Raw genomic sequence first — 24498 nt, forward strand, 5'->3', positions numbered from 1 at the left:
AGCCATAAAAATCCTATTTATTCCTATTTAACCCATATATGGGGTTAATAGGGACTATAAGTTGCTTTTTTTTAAAACAAGAGAACACTTTCAACCAAAAATATCAACAAATCAGTATGGTTATCAATTTTCAGCGAAAAATGTTTCCGAACTTTTTTTCAGTTTGTGTCCCTATTCACCTTGCTGTCCCTATTTACCCCATTTTACAGTACGACTGCCATAGAACTAAGAATGGGTACAATGTTGAGCAAGTAGATTGAATCTGGGCCTAGGTAGACTAATCTACAAGGAATGGTTGAAGGACATAGGCCTATTTACATTATAAAAGAGGCGAGTGCGAGTTGATGGAGATGTTTAACACGATGTGTGATACGGTAAGCTCGCGTTTTACACGTCTTCTATTGGCGTGTTTTTGGAATAGTGCGGCACCTGTCATTTATACCATTTTTAAATTTACATTCGTGAGCGATTGGAATTACGCAACTCGAGCGCATGAGTAACGCTGCAATTACATTTTTACACTGAACAACATGAAAACGTGTTCACAATAACAGCAGGATGCAGGCAGGATTGCCTTCCCCCTCCCCCGGTTTCCAGAAACCCTCCATCTTAGCGTTGTAGTGTAGTGATGTGTTTCTCATTTTGCGCATGAATTGTGCCGCTGTAATAAACGTATCACTTGGATTCTCATGACTGGAAAGCGTCTGTGAAGTAGCAAGGTTAGTAGTGCGAGCAAAGACAGAGGAGGGCCATCACTGTTGAAGTAAAGATGGATGTTTTAGAACGGTATGAAAGAGGTGATTGTACAGCTGATTATGAGACATGTGCTTGGCCTTAATGAGTCTATGTTGTGAACAATAAGAAATAGTGCTGAGAATGACATCAAAAAGGAAGGGAAAGAACAGCCAAAGGACGATGCCAGTAGGTTCTCAACACCCCTAGAACTCCTCCACTCCTCCACTCCTTTCCCCTCCACCACTTCCAGAAACAACAACACATCATCAGCAGCAGCCAACATAGTGAGTGTTAACATCCCCTTTCTTTCATTGTCTATTTTTAGTTGTTAGAATTTATTAAAAGCAACAGTAGGCTGTATTTTTCCCCAATTTTTCATTGTTTATATCTTAAACATAAACATTAAAATTAAAAAAAACCACTGTGACGTTAAAAATAGGACAATAAAAATGAGGATTGAGGCAGCACTCCCCTATCCTCTGCCTATTGCATTATTTCTTATGGAGAAATTAGTTTTAATTTACACGTTGTTCATTTACATGACTATCTTCATGAACGCAACTCTGGTGTAAATCAAGAAGTTGCTGAATAGATAAAATAAGTGCAGATGGCTTTATCAGCAGAATGGACACTTGCAGGACCAGGGGCCACAGTTTCAGAGTAAAGAAGAGGAGAGTTAATACGGTAATAAGGCAAGGGTCTTTCACTCGGAGAGTAATAAAAAGCATGGAAAATTCTTCCTGCAAATGTAGTGACAGCAAAAACAGTAGATAGTTTTAAAATTGAGTTAGATAGGTATCTCCAAGTAGTGGGGATAAGGGCGTACTTAGATGTTGGCACGACTGCACAGGCTTGACAGACTTATGGCCTCCTGCATTGAGGTTCCTTGCAAATCCTTGTCAACAGCTTTGCAGTCATTATTAATACTAGGGCATGCCCGTACTATATATATATGTAAAATTATATCCCCCCCCCCTCTATTTACATGAAATGGTTTGGTCCATTCGCAAAGCCAAAGCGAACGGCTTGCGAGTACGGTGACAATCCCCCCCCTCTATTTACATGAAATGGTTTGGTCCAAAGCGAACGGCTTGCGAGTACGGTGACAATCCCCCCCCCCCCCCCCTCTATTTACATGAAATGGTTTGGTCCAAAGCGAACGGCTTGCGAGTACGGTGACAATCCCCCCCCCTCTATTTACATGAAATGGTTTGGTCCAAAGCGAACGGCTTGCGGAGTTTGGTAAAGAAATCGCCATAGCGTGCACAAACGCGCAGGAAAGCGAAAGAATCGCAAATTAGTTTTAATTAGTTTTAAAACATAGTTTAACGCCAACATAGCGGCAACATAGTTTGCCAACGTGAAATAAATGAATACGCTCTCAAATGTGCCGTCCGAGGCAGAGTCTGTTCGGCACGTTCGGCACACGTGATAGCTCGCTGCTCTCTGATTGGTTGAATCGTTTTTTGGACATAGCTCGGTAACTACTTGTCCGATTAATATGAAACCTTGAAAAGGCACATCCTCAGGTCCCCAGCAATATACCTGGCAAGTTTAAAGTATATCGGACCCGTGGTTGTCGAGAAACAGCGGTCACAGACAAACAAACACACAGAGATTACTGGAATTATAGATAGACTAGGGCATGCCCGTACTATATATATATCTAAATTATATCCCCCCCCCTCTATTTACATGAAATGGTTTGGTCCAAAGCGAACGGCTTGCGAGTACGGTGACAATCCCCCCCCCCCCCCCCCCCCTCTATTTACATGGAATGGTTTGGTCCAAAGCGAACGGCTTGCGAGTACGGTGACAATCCCCCCCCTCTATTTACATGAAATGGTTTGGTCCAAAGCGAACGGCTTGCGGAGTTTGGTAAAGAAATCGCCATAGCGTGCACAAACGCGCAGGAAAGCGAAAGAATCGCAAATTAGTTTTAATTAGTTTAAAACATAGTTTAACGCCAACATAGTTTGCCAACGTGAAATAAATGAATACGCTCTCAAATGTGCCGTCCGAGGCAGAGTCTGTTCGCCACGTTCGGCACACGTGATAACTCGCTGCTCTCTGATTGGTTGAATCATTTTTTGGACATAGCTCGGTAACTACTTGTCCGATTAATATGAAACCTTGAAAAGGCACATCCTCGGGTCCCAGCAATATACCTGGCAAGTTTCAAGTATATCGGACCCGTGGTTGTCGAGAAACAGCGGTCACAGACAAACACACAGACATACACACATACACACACACAGAGATTACTGGAATTATAGATAGACTAGGGCATGCCCGTACGTGGGTGCCCGTTCCTTGCCAAAAAAAAAAAAAACGCTACCCGTACGCTCTACCCCGCCCGTACGCCCGTACGCCCGTAAACAAAAAAAACAACGCTCTTCGCTTCCGCCCCTTCGCTCTGGGAGAAATAATGCGCATAAGAAATCGAGAAATTATTATTTTCTCCGGAAGAAATCGAATTACGAACCGTAATGGCGCACGCACTCGGCTCGGCTCGCAACAACGCATTCTGTGATTGGCTGCCGGAAGTGAAGTCTTCACTGTCCGGAAGGTCGCAAATCGCAGTTACGATGAATCGCAAATTAGTTTTAATTAGTTTTAAAACATAGTTTAACGCCAACATAGTTTGCCAACGTGAAATAAATGAATACGCTCTCAAATGTGCCGTCCGAGGCAGAGTCTGTTCGCCACGTTCGGCACACGTGATAGCTCGCTGCTCTCTGATTGTTGAATCGTTTTTGGACATAGCTCGGTACTACTTGTCCGATTAATTTCAAACCTTGAAAAGGCACATCCTCGGGTCCCCAGCAATATACCTGGCAAGTTGCAAGTATATCGGACCCGTGGTTGTCGAGAAACAGCGGTCACAGACAAACAAACACACACACAGACACACAGACACACACACACACACACACACACACACACACACACACACACACACACACACAGAGATTAGTGGAATTATAGATAGATGTTTGCTCTAAAACTTGTTCATTTTTTTTCTTCATTATTTATACTAGGGCATTGCCCGTACGTGGGTGCCCGTTCCTTGCCAAAAAAAAAAAAAAACGCTACCCGTACGCTCTACCCCGCCCGTACGCCCGTAAACAAAAAATAACAACGCTCTTCGCTTCCGCCCTTCGCTCTGACTGAATTGGAGAAATAATGCGCATAAGAAATCGAATTACGTACCGTAATGGCGGTCAGCTCGTAACGCGCACACTGTCCGGAAGTTCGCATATCGCATATCTATCTATCTATCTATTAATGCCCATTTATTCAATTATCGCCAACGTATTTTGGCTTTTTGCAATTTAATCGCAAGGAAAAGTAGAAAGAGAAGAGGGAAAAAAAGAAAAGCCTTGCCTTGCTGCAAACAGCTGCTGCAAACAACAACAACATGGAAGGCTGCACTGTCCGGAAGTTGGCATATCGCAGTTACGATTATTTTAGTGTTAATGGCCAATTATTCAATTAGCGCCAACGTATTTTGGCTGTTTGCAATTTAATCGCAAGGAAAAGTAGAAAGAGAAGAGGGAAAAAAAGAAAAGCCTTGCATTAACGCATTAACGCTTGCATTGCATTAACGGTTCGGCACACGTGATAGCTCGCTGCTCTCTGATTGGTTGAAGCGTTTTTTGGACATAGCTCGGTAGGTACTTGTCCGATTAATTACAAACCTTGAAAAGGCACATCCTCGGGTCCCCAGCAATATACCTGGCAAGTTTCAAGTATATCGGACCCGTGGTTGTCGAGAAACAGCGGTCACAGACACACAGACACACAGACAGACACACAGAGATTGCTGGAATTATAGATAGATGTAAAGAATGATGAACAAAGAAAAGATTAACTTTTATGTTTGCTTTATTATTGTTCTGATCTGAATCCAAGGTTCATAATACGCGGAGTCCTGTTTTTGAACACAAGGTCTAAGCTCATGGATGAGTGAGGTGAGGGTAGAGGGTAACACATTGACAGTGAGGCAGTGGGGATAACAGGTTAACACAACAAGGGGATGTACGAACAGGAGGAGGAGAGAAAGAGGAAAGGAAACATAGCAACCTGCAAGTAGATGAGGAGTGCTGTGAGAGAGGGAGAGGGAGAGAGAGAGGGAGAGAGAGGGAGAGGGGGAGAGAGGGAGAGGGGGAGAGGGGGAGAGGGGGAGAGGGGGAGAGAGGGAGAGCGAGAGGGAGAGCGAGAGGGAGAGCGAGAGAGAGAGCGAGAGAGCGAGAGAGAGAGAGCGAGAGAGAGAGAGCGAGAGAGAGCGAGAGAGAGCGAGAGAGAGCGAGAGAGAGCGAGAGAGAGAGCGAGAGAGAGAGCGAGAGAGAGCGAGAGAGAGAGCGAGAGAGAGAGCGAGAGAGAGAGCGAGAGAGAGAGAGCGAGAGAGAGAGAGCAAGAGAGAGAGAGCAAGAGAGAGAGCGAGAGAGAGCGAGAGAGAGAGCGAGGGAGAGAGCGAGGGAGAGAGCGAGGGAGAGAGCGAGGGAGAGAGCGAGGGAGAGAGCGAGGGAGAGAGCGAGGGAGAGAGCGAGGGAGAGAGCGAGGGAGAGAGCGAGGGAGAGCGAGGGAGAGAGCGAGAGAGAGAGCGAGAGAGAGAGCGAGAGAGAGAGAGCGAGAGAGAGAGCGAGGGAGAGAACGAGGGAGAGAGCGAGGGAGAGAGCGAGGGAGAGCGCGAGGGAGAGAGCGAGGGAGAGAGCGAGGGAGAGAGCGAGGGAGAGAGCGAGAGAGAGAGCGAGAGAGAGAGCGAGAGAGAGAGCGAGAGAGAGAGAAAGCGAGAGAGAGAGCGAGAGAGAGAGAGAGAGAGAGCAAGACAGAGCGAGAGCGAGAGAGAGAGCGAGAGAGAGAGCGAGGGAGAGAGCGAGAGAGAGAGAGAGCGAGAGAGCGAGAGAGAGAGCGAGAGAGAGAGAGCGAGAGAGAGAGAGCGAGAGAGAGAGAGCGAGAGAGAGAGAGCAAGACAGAGCGAGAGAGAGAGAGAGCGAGAGAGAGAGAGAGAGCAAGAGAGAGAGTGAGAGAGAGAGCAAGACAGAGCGAGAGAGACAGAGCGAGACAGAGCAAGACAGAGCAAGACAGAGCGAGAGAGAAGAGAGCGAGAGAGAGAGAGAGAGAGAGAGAGAGAGAGAGAGAGAGAAAGAGAGCAAGAGAGAGCGAGAGAGAGAGCGAGGGAGAGAGCGAGGGAGAGAGCGAGGGAGAGAGCGAGGGAGAGAGCGAGGGAGAGAGCGAGGGAGAGAGCGAGGGGGAGAGCGAGGGGGAGAGCGAGGGAGAGAGCGAGGGAGAGAGCGAGGGAGAGAGCGAGGGAGAGAGCGAGGGAGAGAGCGAGGGAGAGAGCGAGGGAGAGAGCGAGAGGGAGAGAGCGAGAGAGAGAGCGAGAGAGAGAGCGAGGGAGAGAGCGAGAGAGAGAGAGCGAGAGAGCGAGAGAGAGAGCGAGAGAGAGAGCGAGAGAGAGAGAGCGAGAGAGAGAGAGCGAGAGAGAGAGCGAGAGAGAGAGCGAGAGAGAGCGAGAGAGAGAGAGAGCGAGAGAGAGAGAGCGAGAGAGAGAGAGCGAGAGAGAGAGAGCGAGAGAGAGAGAGACAGAGAGAGCGAGCGAGAGAGAGAGCGAGAGAGAGAGAGAGCGAGAGAGAGAGCGAGAGAGAGCGAGACAGAGCGAGACAGAGCGACAGAGAGAGAGAGAGCGTGAGCGAGAGAGAGAGAGAGAGAGAGCAAGAGAGAGCAAGAGAGAGAGAGATGATGAGGACGTTTTAGATGCCACATAATTTGTGAAGATTTGTTCATTTGTCACAATGACTTTATACGAGTCATGTAAAAGTGTACAATGTTGAATGTCCAGAGTGATTTCATGTACGTACAAGTCCATATGTATATTAGAATAAAAAAAGAATCACCATGTAAACAAGAGAGTTCATAGAACACAAAACCCGGCACAGTGTTCAAATATATACCAGGTGGCCCATTTACCTATCCTCAATTTTGAACCCCTATAATCATATTGCTTAGAAACAAAACCAAACTTTTTTTTTTACAAGATATGGATACATCTTTCAGGTTTCTCCTCTTTCCTTTTTCCACAAAGTTTGAAATCTCCACTTTATGCTGCACAACCATTGTTCCCGAGGTAAATATTGTGTCCTCGTGGATGAAAGTTATTTCTACCTGAGGTCCAGGGAATCCACGTTCTCCATTCGGTCCAGTTTCAGAGTTGTCAGGACCAGGATCTCCCTGAAACAGACACATAATTTCACTTCACTTTGTCTGTTTATAAATAATTTTACTGTTAACTTGCCATTTATAGTGGAAACATCTGTAATTCAAATAGTCTTTTAAACATCATTTTCAACATTTAAACAAAAGAGTGGCAATTTCAAAATGTTTATCCATAATTGCTGTGTACCTGGATGCAAATCGGACTCAGGAAAATAAAGGAAATATCTATGGATATGAGGTGTCGAGTTCCCACTATTTCCTGTTTAATAGAAGTGAGCAGCGACACACACACACACACACACACACACACACACACACACACACACACACACACACACACACACACACACACACACACACACACACACACACACACACACACACACACACACACACACACACACACACACACACACACACACACACACACACACACACACACACACACACACACACACACACACACACACACACACACACACACACACACACACACACACACACACTTCGTTTAGCAATACTGTAGAGGCAAAACAAATCGAGTACAATTTCTCTTGTGGCCCTCGAACCAAACACACCCCAGCTTTCTCTCAGGTACTTTTCCAAGTATTTTGGTTTCTTTTAGAAGTGTTGTCAGCCATTTTAGGTAAATAAACCCTGTCGCGCATGCACAATAGAAGTTCACATGCTCCGAAGATCACTATTTTAGCAGGTTTCTGCGCATGCGTGCAGTGCATTCTGGGGCGTATTACATCATTTTGAAAGTCCCGTTTTAATTGTAGGTAATGTCTACAGAACTCCTGGTACTCCACTTAACAAATGTAAAAACCCTGACGTCGCCCGACTCCTGCCCGGCGTCGCCCGACTCCTGTCCGGCGTCGCCCGACTCCTGCCCGGCGTCGCCCGACTCCTGCCCGGCGTCTCCCGACTCCTGCCCGGCGTCACCCGACTCCTGCCCGGCGTCACCCGACTCCTGCCCGGCGTCACCCGACTCCTGCCCGGCGTCACCCGACTCCTGCCCGGCGTCACCCGACTCCTGCCCGGCGTCACCCGACTCCTGCCCGACGTCACCCGACTCCTGCCCGACGTCACCAGGCTCCTGCCCGACGTCACCAGACTCCTGCCCGACGTCACCAGGCTCCTGCCTTAATGCGATCTCTAAGTCTTTTACCTGAATTTAAACAGTTGTACCTGAATTTACTCATCTTTATTGACACTTTCTTTGCTTAAGGCTATCATCCCCTAATCGACAAACTCGCATCACTCCACATACCGCCTGCCACACTAATTGTTACCGCCTGCCACACTAATTGGTCATTGACCAATAATGATCAAAATATTACTGCAGGCATAATGTACATCGACATTACCGACCATCTCCCTCATTTTCAGATCACTTCATCTTTTTCAATGAACTAGTGCATAGACAAAAGAACTTGCATCATCAGAAAGATCAACAGTAAGACACTCAATTATTTTATTTCAGATATTGAATCCTCTGACCGGAGTGAGGTTTATCAATCTGAATTATCTGACTCTGCTTATAAAATATTTTTCTCTATTTTTAAAATAACCTATAACTTTCATTTTCCACTTATCGTGAAAACACTTAGCAAACTCAAAACAAATGGACCCTCGCTATTCAAATCAATTCTAAATCTGTGCAATTACAAAACCAGCTTGTATCAACGTTTTCTTCATAATCCAACATCAGGAAACGGCAAATACAAAGAATTCCACAATCTGGAATGATCCGTTCTACAGATATTTCTGATTCCTTAAATTCTAATTTTACTAACATTGGCACTTCTTTTGCCAATAGAATTCCACGTACGAACACAATTTTTACTGATTATTTACATAACCCCAATGGCTCTTTATTTCTCACAACACAGACTGAATCTTGTGAAATTATTCAAATTGGTAAAGAGCGAAACAACATCACTAGTTGTGGCTTTGATGGAATCAATTAGTCACTAGTTAAAGGTGTGGTTTCCTTTATTTCTCAACGTATTGCCTTTATCTTCAATCTTGCGTTCCTATGGATCTGTCCCTTCTACTCTTAAAGTTGTTGGAAAGTTATTTCCCTCTTCAAATCTGGCGATAAACGAGAAATCCACAATTCCAGACCAACTTATATTCTTCGTTTTGTTTTTTTTTTATATCTTAATACGCCTTGTTTATAACTGTCTTTCCAAGTTTATCTCTAAATTCAACCTTCTTTATGACCGACCAACAGTTTGGCTTTAGATCTAAACACTCCACTGACCTAGCTCTTATGTAACAACTCTAGTTGATAAACACACCAATGTGGCTTGTAATTGATCTGTCAACAGCCTTCGACACAATTGACCATAGTATTCTCTTGTTTAAGCATGAATTTTCATGGTATCAGGGGTGTTGCTTCTTATCTTAATAACCGTCAACAATTCACGACTGTTAATAAGTGTGATTCCAGCCAGAAAGCGATTCTACATGGTGTTCCACGTGGTTTTCCCCTTTTAACCTCTGCCACCAAAGGTGGATGGAGTTATGTTTTCACCCCTGTCTGTCTGTCCGTTTGTGAACAAAATATCTCAAAAAGTTGTGGACGGATTCAGACGAAATTTGGCAGAGATGTAGCGTATGTGACACGGACGAAATTATTAGATTTTGGTGAAGATCCGGATTCGGATGGATCCGGCTACTAGAATTTTTAAGTGGTTCTTCACCATTGGGAGATAGGGCCAAAAATGATACATAGCAGGATATCTCAAAAAGTTGTCGACGGATATGGACGAAACTTGGTGGACCGGTTGGGTGTCTGAGAAGGACAAATAGATTCTATTTTGGTGAAGATCTGAATATGGATTGGGATATGAAAACTATTTAATTCTTTTAAGTGATTCTTCACCATTGAGAGATAGGGCTAAAAACGACATATAGCAGGATATCTCAAAAAGTTAGGATGGATTTGAACGAAACTTGTTGGACAGGTTGTGTGTGTGACAAGGAAGAATCGATTTGATTTTGGTGAGGATCTGAATCGGGATCAAGCTAGTAGAATTTTTTAGTAATTCTTCACTTTTGAGTAATATGGCCAAAAATGATATATAGCAGGATATCTTGAAAAGTTGTGGACGGATTTGGTCGAAACTTGGTGGAGAGGTTATGTGTGCGAAAACGACTAATCGTCTCGATTTTGGTGAAGATCTGAATATGGATTCGGCTCCAAGAATTATTTAATTTTTAATTGATTCTTCACCATTGAGAGATCGGGTGAAAAGCGATACATAACATGATATTGTAAAAAGTTATGGACGAGTTATGAATAAACTTGGTGGATGAGTTGGTTAGGTGACAAGAACAAGCAGATTAGATTTTGGATCAGGTCCGAATCCAGAAGCCGGCCTATCAGTGGGATACAAAACATAAACTGTTCACCAGGCGGAGGTATGCTCTCTACTGAGTGCCGTTCTAGTTTGAATTGTGCTAATGACTTGCATTATTATTCTTCTTTCCTTATGCAATTTATGTAGTTTGCAAGTTATACCACAATCATATTGTTACAGACGCGGCTTTAGATGTTATATTGACCGAGCGGTGGTGTATTTAACCGCGTCCGAACAGTTACTCCCCGATTAGAACCCGATTCCACCCGACGTTGACCAGATCGCCCCACAGATATTCAATCGGGAAACCTCTAAAGCGACCGAAAGAGAATGAAAAAGAAGAAGAAGAAGAATACGGAGGAAGAACAGATTTATTATACACACACAAGCAATGGATGGAAGAAGCAGTAACACAGCGAATCGTTAACTTACACTATTCATTTTTACTTAACCCCAAGACAACGAGCAGGACAGGACGTTCACACTTACACAGGGGATATTGCAGGCAGGTAGGGCTTGAGGTGGATTGCTTGAGAGGGAGGCAAAGTCGGGAGGCAGCAGCTCTCAATTCCTCGCGGTTTTGGCGGGAAAACCCTCCGTCGCGTATCCGCTGCGGTAGACGTCACGCGCTGGTTCGGCACACCTGCTCCTCTTCTTGTGGTGGAGCCGTCTCCCTCCTTTCAGCGCGTCTCTCCAAAGCTGGTTTCCTTGCCAAGTACCTCTCCTCTTTGGCTTGGAGCGTTTCGCATCTCACCGCTCCTCTTGGTGCCGCCTCTTTGCTCATCTCCCAGGTCATCTCTTAAAGCAGTCCCTTACAGTCGCTTTTATCACCTCGGGCGAAATCAAGCCGCCGGCTCCGAGGGCACGCCTACCGGGTCGCTCACCACGGTGCTGATTGGCTGTTAGGGCTGGTTCACTCCTTCCCTCTTATGACGAGGTGGAGACACGCCTTTCTTCTCCGACTCAAAGCACATGGGCAATGGCGGCCTGCGGGATTGAAAACAACTCCCCTTTTGAAAGGAACTTTGGAGAGCGGAGATGTTTGGGGAAATTGGAAGGGCCTACGCTTATTTTGTTTGATACAATGCAAAGTCAATCTAGTGGGAAACACATATTTAGCCTACATGGAATAAGGAAATACACTATTTAAAAGATATATCGTGACCTGCGTGTAAGTTTCATGGAATTAACTAGGAGGACGGCTGCGACCATTATTTACATTAACAGGGTGTTACCATACTTTTGTAACGTTCACATTGTAACGTTTCCACATTCGTTACACTGCACCCTCCTTTCTTCAGGCCCGTACTCGGGCCTACTAAACTTTAACTTAGTGTGACACGTAGGTGTAGTTCCCTCTACAATTAACCTGACCCTGAGTGTGACAATCTTAAAACACAAATAAGTATGTCCCCCTATTGCATTGCACCCTGTCTAACAGACTCAAGCCCACAGCTAACCGAATTACGGAATTATTCTCAAACTATACATTTACGGTGGGGAGCATTATTTACAATGACGTGATTTCTTATTTACAACGCAACCCAGGACCTGTGTGTTTTTTTTGTTTTTTTTTCTTAGGGAACAAGAAAAAGAAATTCCTGTTGGGAGGGAGGAGACAGCACGCATTGCATCGATGCACCAGTACCAATACCACCAAAGCACCCAAAAGCACCAAAAGCACCACAAGCACCACAAAGCACCAAAAGCACCACTCGGTGCGTAGTCACCATGGTTCTTAATAAACACAACAAAACAACTGGTGGTGGTCTTCACTTTCTCTGCTGGGCCGATGTTCTTCCCGACGTCTTCTGGCTTCATGCGGCCTATTTGGACATAATAAAAAGCACAACTTGTGTTCGTTTTTATTTAGGGCCTCAGGGGCCAACTAAGGGTGGTCCACCTGTTTGGCATAGGTGCCACCTTACCGAAGTCCGCAAGCAAGATTCCCTGGCCACTATGGCCGGTCTCCAACAGAGGTGCCCTGCCCCAGAACCTGGGGTCCATCAAGTGGTACTTGGCCGCAGAACAGCGGTCCATAAAGTGGTACATCAACGCAATGCATGCTGGTTCTGGGAATCTCGGGCGCACAATGGCCACCTCATGCACGCTCCCCTCGGCACCCAATGGCGCACAGGTCATGTGGGAGACAAAAGAAAGACAATTGAGCGAGGGGTAAGGTCACAAGGGTACACGTCAATAAGGCAATGCAAGGTGAAATGCGTACGGAGGGCGAAGTGAGAAAGCTCGTCCCTACCGTACGTCACCCCCCTGTCACCTACCCTACCCTTGCCCTTGCCCTTACCCCATATGTACAAAATCTACACATTACCAATTCGTCACTACTGTCACGTCTTCCCCATATTTCCCCTATACCAAATTCGTCACCACAATCCCTCTACTTCAAAATTTGCCATCACCAATTCATCATCAATCCTCATAAGGAGGGAGAGATGGAATTACGCACAATGTCACACCCACGTCATGATGCGTCTCACAATCCAAACATTTGCATCATAAAAAATAATCAAAACATGGCATGGTGTGGAGTACCTGTCACCTCAGGTGAGTGGATGCAGATGGTGCGAGGAGATCCTTCATCCTAACTATTTTCTAAATGACTTTAACACACTTTACACTACCCGGGGTCTTGCCCTGCCAATCCATTGGCCAACTTACACTATGGGTTCTAATAACCAATTCCCATTGACCAAACTGTGGTGCTTCTCCATTTGGGGTCTCACTCCCCCGATTCATCTCCCGGTGCTCTCGCACAATTTCTGGGCTGCGACGTCTAGCTCTCCCAACAGGTCTACCCACCTGCACACCTCCACCACTGTAGTTGCCACCCGAGCTTACCTAGCTCCTCACCCTAACCTATCTAACTGGGGCAGGCCCCTCCTGGCTCTGTCACCCCACTTGGTGCCCTCTGGCACTGGGCTACCCGGGTCCGTCCTCCGGATCCTCGGGCCCCATCCACAACAACTACTACCGGCTCCCAGAGCCCACCTGCGGCCTCACCTGGCCGACATCCTTACAGTGGTGGAGTGCCCAAACCAACTACACACACTAACAGGCTACACGCCCAGCCATTTCCACAACACTAATGCACCCATCCACATACCATTCTGCATCCGCACCACAGATGCCAATATCCAACCACAATTTACCTGTACCCTCTACCTAACACTTACACTACCCGCCCCGGGTATCCGTGATGGGGGTCCACTCTTCCCCCATTCACACCTTCGCACCATCCACTCCACTCCACAATTTCCACCATACTCACTCCACGACCATCCATTCCAATACTCCATTTATTCCACACTACCATTCTCCATACCTGCTGTTGCACACCTGTGCCCTCACACCTGGTGCCACCTGCACCCTCCTTTCTTCCTGGACCATTTGGTCATCACAATACACAATCACTATCACTCACTCATACACTGCTCCATCCACCTGTTCAGTTGCACACCTGTGCAATCACACCTGTTCAATTCTCACCTGTTCAATCTTCACACACACGGCATCATCTCAGCTAACTACTCCCTTCTGAAACTTGCGCTTCCCAGTCGTCCCTTTAAACTATTGCGCTCCCACGTCATTATCATCCACACTAAACTACCTGCGTCCCCACTACAGGTATCAGTCACTAACTAATCTTAACGTTACCTAATGTCATCTTCGCTAGATCCCTACAATATAACCTAACCCACCCGGGCTAGTTTTCACTGCCATACACCCCATAAGCTATGGCGCATTTGCCCCACTCTGTGAGGGATGGTGGATTTGCCATCCCACCACATCGGGGGTCTCTCCACTATCAATTTTGCTCGTCCAAATTCCAACCAATTCAAAAATTTTCCATTTACTGCCAATTCTACTCACTTTTCTAAATTTCGGATCAAAACACTATCACTATCACGATCACCATCATCACAGTCCGCTATATCCTAGCCTCGGTGCGTCATGACATCATTAAACTCGGCTTCGTAAAGCCGAGCAATGAATTCGGGTGGTTTGGTTGCCTGCAGGTTGAATCCGTCCGGCTTTCGGTTCAAGGGAGGTGGTTTGGTTGGACCGAGGCTCCACGCACCATCTCGGCGCGGCACCTTGCGGTCCCGGGCCCGATGGCTCAATCTCCCCCGGTCGGAACCCCGTCCCCACGAGGGGGCACCGTTCCACTTCCTCCCACTCGCCCTCGAACCGGACCGGTCGCCTCGCCCGACAAAGCCCGGACTCGACCGTGCGGGGCGGGGCCAAGCCCGAATCGGCAACGACGCTTCGAAGAGAAGCGACGCAGCATCGACCCGCGCCGGGCCTCGCACCCAACAAAGCACCCCTCGCACCGAGCGCTCGCATCGGCTATCCGTCACCCTAACCGCTAACCTGGTTACCGTCGATGCTTTACTTGCATGCTTACAAGCATACGCTACCCCTTTCACCCTCACAAAACCTGGCGTTCCAACGCCGTCCGTACATTCCACCAACGCTCTCTCTGTTACACACCACACCTCTTGCGCACACTTCGGTCCACACCTCTCCTCCGTTACGTCCTCCGTAACACTCACCATGGGCGTGCACTCCGTATTGCTCTCACTCCCTGTGTCACACCCCGTACACACCGACGTGCATTCTCGCTCGCACTCGGTTTCACTCCCACACTTTATAACACACCCACTCGCCGACGCACACTTTTTCCTCCCACGCGTGCCATTTCCACTCACACGGGACCCTTCACCAACGCCCGCGTGCTTCCTCGATCCCAAGCGCGCGAAAATTCTTTTGTCGCTAAACATCCTCTTACAAAATCTCCCCGCACAATACACAACAGCACGACTCACCTGGGGGATCCTTTTCTCCACGCGAACCTGCAAACTTCCATTTGGGTTAAGCACAGCATCGTGATGTGAGCAGGGACTTTGCACATATTCCATTTCTCCCTGCAATTCCCGGGCTACCTCCGTCATCTCTTCAATTTCAATGCCCACTTCCGCTTTTTCTGTACTCACCTCGACGACCGTTGGCTTTAATAAAATTCCCTCTACCTCATCAGTCGTCGGCTTTTCCAAACCCCGTGTCGCGATTTCTACCCCCGTCATTGTACCCGCGCTTTCCTCCGCTTCGCTCAACCAGCGCTTTTCGACCCGCGTTACTTCCTCGTGCACCCCTGGGACCCTTTCGCCCAACTTGCGGTCTATGTCCCTCTGCTCCCTTTCCTTCCTATCGGCCCTCATTCCGTTTATTGTTGCTTCAATTTGCTCACTCTGAGCCTCCATCCGGTTCCCCATTTGTCCCATTTTGGCTTCTAGCCTGTCCATAAGGGCCCCCATTTTTCTGCTTTCCATTTTCTCACTATCGTTTTTTTTCTGCATTTCCACCATGAATTGGGTCATGAAGGCTTGCATTTGGGTCGCACTCATTGGTTCCGCGGCCGTGGCCCCCTCAACCACGTGCGCGAGAGCGCCATTTTGTGCGTCTGAAACCTCCGCAACCACATTGCCATTTTTCTCCTCCTCCCTTTCCTCCACATACATTTCCCTGAGGTCCTGGGTCGATTCCACCCTGTCTATCTCTCCCACCGACATCCGATCGCCTTGATTGTCCATGGCGCGATCTCAAAATTCGGGTTTTGCTTTATAAAACAAAATAAATTTCGGCAGCTTGTAATTTTGAGCGCGTTAAGCGCGCTTCGGGTCCGATTTCGGGTCCGATCTCCCTCCTCGACACCAATTGTTACTCTAATAGTACAATTGGTGTTCCAAAATTTGGGCCTAACAAATTTAGTCCCAGGTCCGAATCCAACTCCTCGACACCAATTGTTACTGCTATAACACAATTGGTGTTCCAAAATTTGGGCCTAACAAATTTAGTCCCAGGTCCGAATCCAACTCCTGACAACCAATTGTTACTGACGCGGCTTTAGATGTTATATTGACCGAGCGGTGGTGTATTTAACCGCGTCCGAACAGTTACTCCCCGATTAGAACCCGATTCCACCCGACGTTGACCAGATCGCCCCACAGATATTCAATCGGGAAACCTCTAAAGCGACCGAAAGAGAATGAAAAAGAAGAAGAAGAAGAATACGGAGGAAGAACAGATTTATTATACACACACAAGCAATGGATGGAAGAAGCAGTAACACAGCGAATCGTTAACTTACACTATTCATTTTTACTTAATCCCAAGACAACGAGCAGGACAGGACGTTCACACTTACACAGGGGATATTGCAGGCAGGTAGGGCTTGAGGTGGATTGCTTGAGAGGGAGGCAAAGTCGGGAGGCAGCAGCTCTCAATTCCTCGCGGTTTTGGCGGGAAAACCCTCCGTCGCGTATCCGCTGCGGTAGACGTCAGTAGTGTAATAATGTTGCTTCTGGGACACCTCCGTTTAACATGGGAAATCCCTATCTAATGACGTTTCCCCCTATTTGGAAAAAACATCCCTATTAATCCAAAAGACTATGGGCCCTTTGACCTTTTGGACCATGAGTCAATTAATCTACTTGGGCTAATACATAATGAATATATTTTAATTGAGCTAGGGATGGGATTGGGTTGGGGGCTGTATATTATTATGACTCACACATACACAAAAGTTTAACCTCAACTTTAGTTGGGGTTTAACTTATGTGTATGTGTGAGGGATAGGGGTTCACAGATCTCTAGTGTGAACCTGTGATCCTTCTGACCTTATGGATCTTTTAACCTTTTACTCTTAATATCATCTGGTGAATCATCTTTGACCCACTCAAACAACGACCCTACAAATATTTGTTTATGTGTGGGAAATAATTTAATTCTCCTACAACTCTCCTCACCGTCTAATACATTAACAAAAAATATGTTTGAGTTTGGTTTTTTATTAAGATATTTTAACTGAGCTAAGATAAAATGGTAAACCTCCCTCAATGTTCTTGTTTGAGCGCCTCCTCTCCCACATACCATTTTTAAATTAAAGTATATACCAAGGTTGATTACATGGTACTTGGTTCTATCATTTATATACTTATGGTAGCCCGTTAGCTTATCACTTATATACTTATATATGGATGGTTGTTGTTTAATGGCTTATCAGTTTTGTTTTTTGTAATTCTTGTGAGTAAAATGAACCCAATATTTCTTCCTCATTCATATCATATAATTTGTAAGTCCAAGGGACTGTATCCATTACATCAATGATTTTAAATAATTCACGAGTCCATTTTTGTGTATAACCTTTCTCAAAATGGTTTTTCCATCTGTATATTCTTACAATATCACCAACTTTAAACTTGGGTTTTCTCAAATTAATCTCTTTTTCATATTCTAATTTTGTAAATGTTTCTGATGGTTTTGATTTTGTTGATGAATGAACTGTATTATTGTAATTATCTACAATATCCTGAATTAAATAGACCCATTTTTGAGAACCGAGTTGTGTGAATTTTTTATATAATTTCTCTTTTAAAGTACGATTAAAACGCTCAATAACAACTGCTTTTCCTTCATTAAAGGTGCTGTATAATTTAATACCCTTCCCCTTAAGAAATTTCATGAATATTTTGTTATAGAACTCTGTTCCCTCATCAGTCCATAACTTCTTTGGTTTCCTTTTATCCCGATCAAATATTAGCTTAAAGGCTAACATTAAAGTATCACCCCTTTTATTTTTTAAAGGGACAACCCAGGCAAATCTACTCCTCAAATCAATAACGGTTAAAGCATACCTGTATCCCCTGTCATTATTCAATTCAATTAAATCAGCGGACCATATGTGGTCGGTGTATTTAGAATAAACCTTCCTTCTTTTAAACTTTGTGATTATAGGTTTGTGTAATTCTTCAGCCAAAAGCTCCTCAGTCTTGATGACATCATTAGAGTCTAATAGTTTTTTGAGGGTGAATAACCAAGACCAAGTTTCAATTTAGCATTTATCAAATTTCTCACAATAAACCTATCAACTTTCTCTCTCAACGTTGGATTTTGTATCAAAGACAAATTATACAACATTTCTCTGTCGGCTTTATGTTTTTCATCCAATGTAGTGGTATTCCCATAAGCAATATCATGCTTCATACACACTTCATCAACCCTATTTTTTGGTCTGGACCAAGGTTTAGGATTGTCAGCCTCATCTAATCTTTTATCCAAGTTTGTTCCTGGGCCACAGAAAGAATATCCAGGTAGATGTAGTTCCCCAGGAATTCCAGTTGTTGTAAATTTACTTCCTGACAAAAACTTTTGTATATCCCCTCCACTTTTAGGTGAGATGAATTGACACTTTTTAGAACCACACACTTGACATATTCCTTTTTGATAAACTCTATTATTTTTAGCTTTAACATACAATACACTTTTAGATTTAGTTTTCTTTTTACATTTGAGACAATAACTCATATTTATTTATCAGAAAAATTCCGACAGAGTATCAAAGCCTTTTTGGTTTTCAACATATACATTTCAATCTTTATTTTTAAAACATAAAGAATCCTAAGGAATGCCTTCACTCTCTCCTCCATTTATTTACAAATAAAACTAACTAAAGTCAATACCACTTTCTCGTTTAGATCTCCTCCCTGAAATTGAACTCATCTCATCCGTTTTTAAAACCAATTTTTTCACAAGAGTCATTCTTTCTTTATTTTCCTCTTCGGTGCGTTGAGATTGATTTATTTGTTGTAATACATTTAATCTTTTACGAATCTCACTGATTTCCATCTCCCTCTCCTCCCTCTCCTCCTCCTCCTTCTCTTCTTCAATTCCTTCCTCAGCCCTTACAACCCTTGAGCTTGAGCCCCAAATAATATTATACATATACTCATCTGGATTTTGAGATATTCTTGTATCTATAATTATTTTTCTCATAATAGGATACCAATAAGATTTGTTGACGATTTCTAAAAGAGTTTTATATTTCATAACTTTGAGAAGTTCATTTTTATTTAATACTTTAAACAAGTCTCTATTTGTGGGTTTAACAATATCAGTATAAGGCCAGTTTTTAATGACAAAATTTCCATGTGTATGTTCCAATTCGTACGGTATGTAAAACCGAGCACCCTTTTCTTGTAGGTATCCTTGAATACAAAAATTATAATTCTCTTGTAGTCTTATTCCTGCCATTTATGTATCAGAAATATATGTGAGATTAATATTATGACAGGTAATACCACCCCATCTTCCCACTACCAAATTGGTTTGTATTCCTTGGCTTTCTATCCTTATCTCATTACCTTCCTTCTTTGTCATGCGAATCATCGCTATACTATCATATATTTTTATTTTCTTAAAATCACGTATTTGTTGTTTACTAATTGTACTTCCACATAAATCCTTATCTTCACCAAGTGGATAATATTCTTCTTTACGAGACTGATTTAAATCATGTAGGTCTTCTAAGTTTATTGAAAAAGACCAATTATACCCTAAATCAGGCATATCATACCCCCATTTATTAATTCGCATATTAACTAAATGTCCTTCTTTATAAAATTCAATTGTAAGCAGGTAGTTAAATTCAATGAGGAAAGGTGTATGGTCAGTATAACCAGGTGTTGTGGTTGTAAATTTTACTTGTTTCACAAAACGTGCTGTTTTATTTAACAAGTGTGATAAATCACTGAATCTAATTAAGTCATTCGCATCTGTAGGGTTTGGATAATTGATTAATTTATAAGTATTCTTCATATTAATATTTTTACTTATACTATATTTTTGTCGTTCAGCCTGTGCCTTTGTATAATAATTTGATAAATCAATATCCTGGGAGGATTTTCCAAAGATAGAACCATCTTTTCCAACATAAGTCATTTATATTAGATTAAAAATGATATCATAAAAATTTTCATTATTGTTGAGTTGAAATAATACATATAAACATAATTGACCACAACATTTAGAATTAATTTCTTGAACTTGAAATGTTTGATAAACACCATTCTGTAAGAATTGTATTACTTCAACAGGTGGTGGCATAACATAACTATCAAAATAATATTTATCCTGACTATTATGAATACAAACCCAATGAGAACCATTCTGTGTGTCTAAATTCATAATAATATTCTTTGTATTCTTATTTATATGTATTAATTCATCTCTCATACAGATTACCACATTATCAATTTTTAGTGTTTTACAATACTTGGCTAGTTCTATATTTGACGTTGTATTCTTTCCAAATTGTTTAAACCATTTATCCATTTATTTATGAGAAAGATACAATCCATTACCCCGTTTAGTTAGTTTAACACCCGCTTGAGCGATAGAGGAAAGCATATCACCAACCAACAATCTAGCTTTATCAGGTAAACTTTCAAGTTTTTGAGCAAAATCTACAATTACACCACTTCCACTAATTTGTTTCTCCAACTCCTTGTTATGTCTTTCCAATTCTTTTTGAGCTTTTAGTTGTGCCTTCCTTTCGTTAGCAGTTTTTACCGCTGCTGAAATACCACCAGTCAATGCTCCCGCCGCACTTAAACCAGCAAATAAAGGAATTAGAAACGTAGACGGGTCAATATACTGCCTGACCCCAAAAAAATTGCAAATTTTTGTTTTATGCTTATTTCTAGTAGTTTATGAAGTGGAAGACAACATATTAAAAGTTGGACAATTTTGACGCATGGGAAAGTCCCTCAGTGACGTCAGAAAACAAGATGGCTGCCGGCAGATAAAACGTAAAAAAATTGACTGATAATCATCAGACCACTAACAATTTAAAGTTAATTTTGCACCAATATTTGTATTATGATCGTTGCTGGTAGTTTATGCAGTGCTAATCCTGAGACCATTCGCAATTTAAAGTAAATATTTGCACAAATATATGTTCTTTGATTGTTTCTGCCAGTCTATGACATGGAAAGCAACATATAAAAAATTGGACAATTTTGACACATGTGGAAGTACCATATGCCTTCTAGTCTTAGATTCCAGTTTCATCGTCCTCCTCCTCCTCCTCTATGTCTGGTTCAACACTCATATTGTCACAGTTGCTGTCCTGGCAATGTCCACATGCACTGGTGCACTCTAATCCATGCTTCCTACATGAACACCTTAGTGTTTTGCACCCCCCTGAACAGTTGCAGTGAATCATCTGAAGTAGTATGTCTGGAGCAGGGCTTTTGTCTGTCATCACTGGAACAAGTTTTCCTCCTTCTACCTTCCATCCCCACTCCGTTGGCTCCATTCCACAACAAAGGCCCATCCATTCCATTACCTGGTAATAGGTCCACAGAGAATGAAACTTGCAGGCAGCGGATGTGGGTGGCAGTCTTTCAGGAGTGACAAATGCCTTAGCCCTTGCAACCTTTTTGCAGAGAATGTTGTATCTGATCGATGCCAATGAGTCGTTCTGATTTGCTTTAAACAATGCCACCATTGCTCTGCAGCCTGCAGTTTCAATAACATCCTGACTCTGCTGTGGTTTACAGAACACCTTTGAGCTGTCTATCAGTTCCTTTTCTTTCTTGATGATTCTTTGAAACCCTGACTTCTTTCCAATCCCAAAGACACGAGACGTTGCGTCACAGCCAGTTAATGCATGAAGGAACAATATATCTCTGCAGGCTGCATTTCCAAGTATCTGCTGAAGGACTTTGATATTGTAGACATTTGATTTTGCCTTGTCAGAACGGAAATAGAGTTCAATGCAGTTTGTCTCCACCATATAGAAGAGCAGGAGGAGAAGGAGATCTGTATCTTCTCCAATGAGGGTTGTAGATCTGGAAGCCGCATTTGCGACGGCCGCTTTTGCAATCTCAACATCAGCATCTCCCTCTGCTTGGATCACCTCACAGCCTTCCTTGTGCAACACCTCTATAATCAACAGTATCATTGCCTGCTTGTTTGACTCATTCGACAGAAAGTCCTCCTTTTTCCCAACAAATTTTGTTGACTCCGTAATGTTAACCTTGGTGGCATTCTTGTTTCTATTCCGACGTTGATGAGAACAGTCCTTTGTGCTTGGCCCAGCCTCATAACCATCAAACACAACAGTAGCTTTGCCATAGTGTCGTACTGTAAATGAGGCATATTCATCTGCAATGGAACTGTAGGTGAATCCCTCTGTCCACTTTAAGCGGTGAATAAGTGATCCCCCGTCAAGAACATAGTGATCTGTTCCTGGAACTGTCTGGTTGACAGCATTGTCAGATTTGGTTGTAGCATAATTCCTTATTGCCTCCGCCAACTGTGGTTTATCTGGCTGGCGCAGGATGTTTTTTGCCTCAAAAAGAGACATTGGGTATGGGCAGAGTTCATATTTCATCACTTCACCTATCTGGAGATCTCCCGTCTGTGACACCACTAAGAACCTCTGGAATAGTAACGCTGGATCTATTGTGCGGTCCTCAGCAACTTTGACTGCCCTGCTGAATGCAAGTGTCTTGGCTTTAGAACTCCTTTTGTGTGAATAGGAGTAAGCTGGGTGATCATCCATCTTCTTGACAATGTCACTACCTACTTTGAATAGGTCATGAACATTGACATCCTCATTTGCAGTAACCCCTGTGATGATATTGCGCAATGACTTGTCATCAGAAAATGGTGTGAAGCTGTCCAGTTTTTCGGCAACTTTGCCACGATCAGCTTCATCTCGACTCACCCTGGATGTTGTCAACTCCTTATGTTGTTCACTTGTTGAGTAGCTACTCGAGGTCAGTTCTTGCATAGCAAGGTTGTAGGAGGACGATATGGTTGAAGACAGAGTCCAAACTGCTCTCTGGTGCTCTGACATCCCACTTCCTCGAGTCAGCCCCCCTTGGCTTTTCAGTGAGCGCATTAATGTCTGTTCTATCACAAGATCAGAGCCTAGGCCAGCCCAGTATTGGTCACTGCGCCGGATTACATGATAACCAGATTGGAACTTCTGATGAACCTCAGGGTTGTCATCCTCTAACGCAAGCATCTTCTCGAGATAGAGTCGAGCTGACTTCAGGTAATTGGGATGGCCAGCAGCTGCAAATATCGGCAAGCAAGCTGATATGGCTTGGAGATGCATCTCCCAGGACCCCGTCCGATCAGCTGCCACAAGTGCCCTTGCAATTCCCAACATACGCTGGTAGTTGATCCAAAGTGCACTGGTTTTCGAGTCCTTTGCAAGTTTATTCCTATGATATGTAAGATATATATTAGGAGGAAACATACTATGGAATAATCTGCATAGTGGTCATCCCATTGCTTTCTGCATCTGAAATGAATTATATACAAGGGCTCTGTTGCTTAGTCACAAGGTGCACCAGGAAAAGATATGTATAGTCCAGAAGAAAAACATACTGATAGAACCCCCCCCCCCCCCCCTTCCCCCAATCAACTGGTCCCATTCCTATTAAATAAATATGCATCCCCACAACTCTAGAACCTGGAAAATAAATGCCATCATACACTACAGTTGTAGGAGTACAAAATACATGTAGAATATATGGGGCAATTGTATGCATAGGCCTACCTGTCTTTTTGCTACTGCCTTGGCCTTGGTTGTATTGTACTGTATCTCCTTCGTTGTATTGTATTGTATCTCCAATGTTTACCATACAACGTTGTCCAATTGAGTCCTAATTAGGTGTAATTAACTCATTCATGTGGAGTTGTTACTCAGTCAAGCTGCACAACTACCAGTGAGGAATTAGGTCATTAGCCTACATGCTGGGAGGTCATATTGTTAAAGACATGTGTCAGGTAGCAGATGTAAACATTGTTAAAGACACGAAACAAGTGTTATAAAATGTTGCCTTTGCAGCTGGTCTCAGTGGAACAAATTAATTTATATAAACAAAAAGAAACAAAAATAAAAAACCAAAGACGTTTTCGACGTAGTGAATCATGCATGGTTTTGTGACATTTTTATCATGTCAAAAATTTTTACTTTCCCATGGTCCATTTCTGTCCAACTTTTGATATGTTCCTAAGTAAGTCTTAAAATATAAGGAAATGCAATAAAACTAAAATTTGCAATTTTTTTGGGGTACGGCTGTTCTGGTTGTATATTGACCCGTCTAACGGGAGAAATCCTCCTCTTGACTCGTCTATTGAATATTTCTTTAACATAGGTTTCGTCATTTTAATTTTAAGTGATCCAACATCATTTAGTGTTTTTACTTGTGTGTGTGTGAGTAAAACATCAATTCTTACAGCTCCTTTTCTTTGAATTGTATTAACATTAATAATACAAGGCTTTTGATTTTGA

The 24498-nt window shown here is 43.7% G+C and overlaps 1 protein-coding gene across 3 annotated transcripts in view; it reads right to left on the bottom strand.

Moving 5' to 3' along the window:
* Nucleotides 1-24498, bottom strand: part of LOC137430769 (collagen alpha-3(VI) chain) — a 205190-nt gene that overhangs the window by 90847 nt on the left and 89845 nt on the right. For all 3 annotated transcript variants that reach the window (XM_078781945.1, XM_078781946.1, XM_078781947.1), the window contains one exon: nucleotides 6904-6969. In XM_078781945.1, the coding sequence (XP_078638071.1) occupies nucleotides 6904-6969 (66 nt within the window). The remainder of the gene's footprint in view (nucleotides 1-6903; nucleotides 6970-24498) is intronic.

The sequence above is a fragment of the Myxine glutinosa genome, chromosome 7, assembly GCF_964187855.1.
Source record: "Myxine glutinosa chromosome 7, kmMyxGlut1.1, whole genome shotgun sequence".
Classification (NCBI taxonomy): Eukaryota; Metazoa; Chordata; class Myxini; order Myxiniformes; family Myxinidae; genus Myxine; species Myxine glutinosa.